This window comes from Protobothrops mucrosquamatus, unplaced genomic scaffold (genome assembly GCF_001527695.2).
Source record: "Protobothrops mucrosquamatus isolate PMUCROS unplaced genomic scaffold, P.Mucros_1.0 scaffold4356, whole genome shotgun sequence".
In the NCBI taxonomy this organism is placed as follows: Eukaryota; Metazoa; Chordata; class Lepidosauria; order Squamata; family Viperidae; genus Protobothrops; species Protobothrops mucrosquamatus.
Window position 1 is genome coordinate 66,452 of NW_015390270.1, and position 4,576 is coordinate 71,027.

The 4,576-nt window shown below is 42.2% G+C and overlaps 1 protein-coding gene across 1 annotated transcript in view; it reads left to right on the top strand.

Annotated features, from left to right (window-relative positions):
- LOC107298894 (disks large homolog 2-like) overlaps nt 1–3,476 on the top strand; it is a gene marked incomplete at both ends in the record, with an annotated part of 58,658 nt that extends 55,182 nt beyond the window's left edge. The window contains 2 exons of the mRNA XM_015828255.1: nt 402–511; nt 3,385–3,476. Of these exons, the coding sequence (XP_015683741.1) occupies nt 402–511; nt 3,385–3,476 (202 nt within the window). The remainder of the gene's footprint in view (nt 1–401; nt 512–3,384) is intronic.
- Nucleotides 3,477–4,576: the final 1,100 nt, after the last annotated feature.

Consider the following 4,576-nt stretch of genomic DNA (forward strand, 5'->3'; position numbering starts at 1 on the left):
ACCCTTGCTCTCTGTCATGCGCGGTTGATGCTGCGGGGCGCAGGCGGAAGGTGGTGCTGCCATAGCACTGCTGGGCCGCCTGGCTGATCTGTGGCAGGCCATAGAGGCGGTGGATGGCCCTGCGAGTGGGGGCGGAGCTGGGGCGGAGCAGGCAGGGGCAGGGGGTGGAGCATGGGCGGGTGGGGGTGGCGGGGAGGGGCTGGTTTTTGGGCACTCGGTCTCTAAAAGGTTCGCCATCACTGGTATAGGGTTTTCTCCCTGTGCAGGGGGTTGGACTAGATGACCTCCAAGCTCCCTTCCAACTCTGTTATTCTGGTCCACCCTTGTGAGTTTTATTTATTTTTTCCTCTAAAAGCCACCCTCACCTCAAATGTAAACCTCTCCTCCTTTCCTGTCACTAGGGCAAGCACTGTATCCTTGATGTATCAGGAAACGCAATTAAACGTCTTCAAGTTGCACAACTCTACCCTATTGCAATCTTCATTAAACCTAGATCGTGGGAGCCTTTGATGTGAGTACTGTCTTCTCCAATCTCCTTTCTAAACGTGGTGGAACTTTTGTCAGAAGAATCATTGGGGGTTCCATCCCGAGTTGGGCTTGCACAAGAATAAAAATGAAATCCAGACAGCTGTGAGGAAAGGAGAATTATTTATTTCCCAAAGCAAAGAGATTTGCCTATGAGGGCAGCTACAGAGAAAGTGGGGTAAAGAGAGATTGTTTTATAGGGGAGCTTGCCTGGGTATAGAAGTGTGTCCGTGCTGATTCTAGGGTGATACTTGAGGGGCTTGGCCATGTACACATGGTGGACCCCAGAGAAGAGGTTGATCAAATCAAGTGATGTGGATTGGTTTTCTTTCTTTGAACTGTGAGGGTTATAATTATGTTCACATTTCATGTATTGAGTTTTGGGGGTTTGCTTGCATCTGTCAACGCTGCTAACATCAGATATTTTTGCACTGACAACAGATGGAAATGTAGCCATCTTTTACCTTTTGTTTTTGGAGTTAGATGATGTTGGGAGGGGGAGATGTGAACAAGAGTCCAGCTAGACATAACAACATTAAACCTAGTGTGAGAAACAAGGTTATTGTAACCAGAGCTGATAAGGAATTGGCCGGGTTGGAGAACTGGAGAGGAAGCCTGCCGCTTCAAACTAATTGGGAAATGTGATTTATGACTGTTAATTGGAGGAGGGAATTGTGCTTTGATATTATGTGCTCAGGGGAGGGGAATTCAGTTTTTGGCTTCGATTATGTAGTGCCGATATTATGCTACTCAGAATAAAGATTCTTTAAGGTAAACAATGCCTCTTTTGAAGAGTTTCATCTGTTGGAACCATGACAGCATCATTTGAAATAAGTGTTTAATTAATACTTGTGTTTTCTGAGAGTTTAAAGGATTTTGGAGGCTGTTAACCTTTTTGGGAGACCTGGGTTGGTTACCATATGATTCCCTATACCAGGGGTAGGCAACCTTGGCTCTTTTATGACTCGTGGACTTCAACTCCCAGAATTCCTGAGCCAGCATGGCTCAGCTTGCAAACCTGTCCCTTTCCCCTCAGCGTGGCTGGCTCAGGAATTCTGGGAGTTGAAGTCCACGAGTCATAAAAGAGCCAAGGTTGCCTACCCCTGCCCTATACAATAGTTCTAACACAGTTCTAACATTTATAAATTCTTCCCCACACTTTCTAGGACTCAGGTCTCCTCCTGCGAGGATTTGTATTTCTGCGTTGCATTCACACAGTATGCATGAGTGTGGAAGCAGAGGATAAATCCTGGTGTTCAAACCCATTAGGGACCCAGAAAAGGGCTAGTAATGTAGCAATAGGACAGAATATTTGTAGCTCCGTGTTAAATTCTGGAGTACTTAGTTCTCTCTGAGTTTGGCTTTTTTTCTTGCAGGTGTTTCATTACCCAACTAGTTAGCATCATCAGTGCTACACTGAAGAAGTACCTAGCTGGGTAATGAAACATCTGCAAGAAAACAATCAAGCTCAGAGAACACAAAGGACTCTGTAGGGATGTTTCATTTATTCATTGTGTGTTTATCTGAGGAACATGGAGGCAGAAGGAACTGGTGTTGTGACCTTGTGAAAAGCTTTCCTCCCCATAAAGGGAAGCAAACAAAATAGTTTAATAGTAATAGTAATAATAACACTGAAAAACCTTTTGCCCTATATGGTCAGCTACAGAGAAAATGGGTTACAGAGAGATTGTTTCACAGGGCAGCTTTTCCTGGGTGTGGAAGTGTGTATGTGCTGATTCTAGGTAGGGTTGCCAGGTGTCCACTATTTGAGCGGACAGTCCACTTTTTTCACATTATGTTCACTATTTTTTTCAAAGCTTTTGAATAAAAAAAATGTCCACTATTTTTTTTCAAAAATAGTGGACATTTTTTTTATTCAAAAGCTTTATGATGAAATGGTACGTAATCTAAAGCTGTACAGTCTACTTTTTTTACTACTTAACACCCCCCCCCCCCGCTTGTCCGCTATTTTTTGGAAGCAGACCTGGCAACCCTAATTCTAGGGCAACCTTGGCTCTTTTATGACTCGTGGACTTCAACTCCCAGAATTCCTGAGCCAGCCATGCTGAGGGAAAAGGGAGAGGTTTCCAACCTGAGCCATGCTGGCTCAGGAATTCTGGGAGTTGAAGTCCACGAGTCATAAAAGAGCCGAGGTTGCCTACCCCTGGTCTAGGGTGACACTTGATGGGCTTCTCACCTAGCTTATCGTGATAGGTTTTTTTCATTCAAGATGTTACTCATATATTCAGACATTCTTTCCCACCCTGCTCTTAGTAATACCTGAAGTAGCAGAGCCAAAGTAAAGTTATTCTGTGTGAATCCTTAGATTGTGTAATAGCTCAATTCAGCAATGTTCAGGTGGGAAATGGAGACACCCCACACACACACACAATTCTGGTTTGCTGCTTTTTCTTTCTGTGTGTTTCATCCATGCTCATGGATAGTTCAGCAAGCAACAGAGTTAGGTCAAGTAGCACATGGGAACTGGTGTGATCTTCTCAACCCAACCTTTATGCATCACAATGCATGTACGGCCACAATTAGCACAAAAGAACTTGGGTCTTTCGCCTTATTAGTCTGACAATTTAACCATTCAACAATATAGGCAGGAAATGTGTGCACAATGTTTTCCACTTGCCAGTAATAATAATTTCTAGAGACCCTGGTAGGATAAGCCATATTTTCCTCAATGACGCTTATGCTGAAATATCTGCAGGAACTACAGCATTATTATTTTTTTTCATTTACGGCCATTTGGGAGTGATATTTATCGCTTTATGTTTATTTCTGCCAAGGGCAAATGAAATGTTGCTTGAATATCTGCCTCTCTTTTACTTGAGCTTTCAAACTGCATTTCAGGGAAATGAATAAACGCCTCACAGAGGAACAGGCCAAGAAAACCTATGAACGCGCCATGAAATTAGAACAAGAATTTGGAGAATATTTTACAGGTATGTTTGAAAAGGTTTCCTTTTTATTTTATTTTATTTTTGCATGAAGGCTAAGGAAGTGCGTCATTTATTCCTGGCAACACTTTGAGGATAAGGAACGAGAAATGAATTATGCAGGTAGTCCTCATTTACTGACCACAGATGGGACCAGCAATTCCATCACTAAGCAGTGCAATTATTAAGCACAACTTCCTGCTGGCTTTCCCATTGACTTAGTTGGAAGACGGTTGTGAAAGTCGCAAATGGCAATCCCATGATTGGGAGACACCACAACCCTTATAAATGTGTGTCAATCGCCAAGTATCCAAATCATAATCACATGTTCACACAGGCTGTAACTTCGAGGACCATCCTAAGTCTCCTTTTCAAGCGCCATTGTAAGTTCAGTCACTGAACAAGTGGTCAGTAAGTGAGGACTAGCTCTAGTATCGTAAATACAGCTATGTACAAGTTGCTTTTTTTCCCCTTGAGAGAAGACAATGATCAGCCTAGCTTTGTACTGTATATTTCTTCTGAACGTTCCCACCTCTCCAAACGTTCAAGCAACAATCCACTCTGTGTTCAGTCAGACTGGATAGATAATTAAATAAAATGTCCCAAAGCTGCTTTTTTTCCAAGAGGCAACTGCACTTCCTTGTTTTTCTTTGAAGACGTTTCGCTTCTCATCCGAGAAGCTTCATCAGCTTCTCGGATAAGAAGCGGAAACGTCTTCAAAGAAAAACATGACCTGGATGACTGAGAATCTCCATCAACCATTAAATAAAATAGATAAATACACCCCAAACGTTAACAGTAAAAATATGCGATGTGCCGTACAGATAATCAATTCAAACGTCCTAGGATCCCAATAAGTTGCGCTGAAACGCAATTACCGATGCAAGAGAATTTTGTAGCTCAGGGTTAATAATAATAATAATAATAATAATAATAATAATAATAATAATAATAATAATAATAATAATAATAATAATAATAATAATAAAGTTGGAAGGTACCTTGGAGGTCATCTAGTCCAACCCCCTGCTCAGGCAGGAAACCCTATACCATTTCAGACAAATGGCTGTCCAGTCTCTTCTTAAAAACTTCCAGTGTTGGAGCAT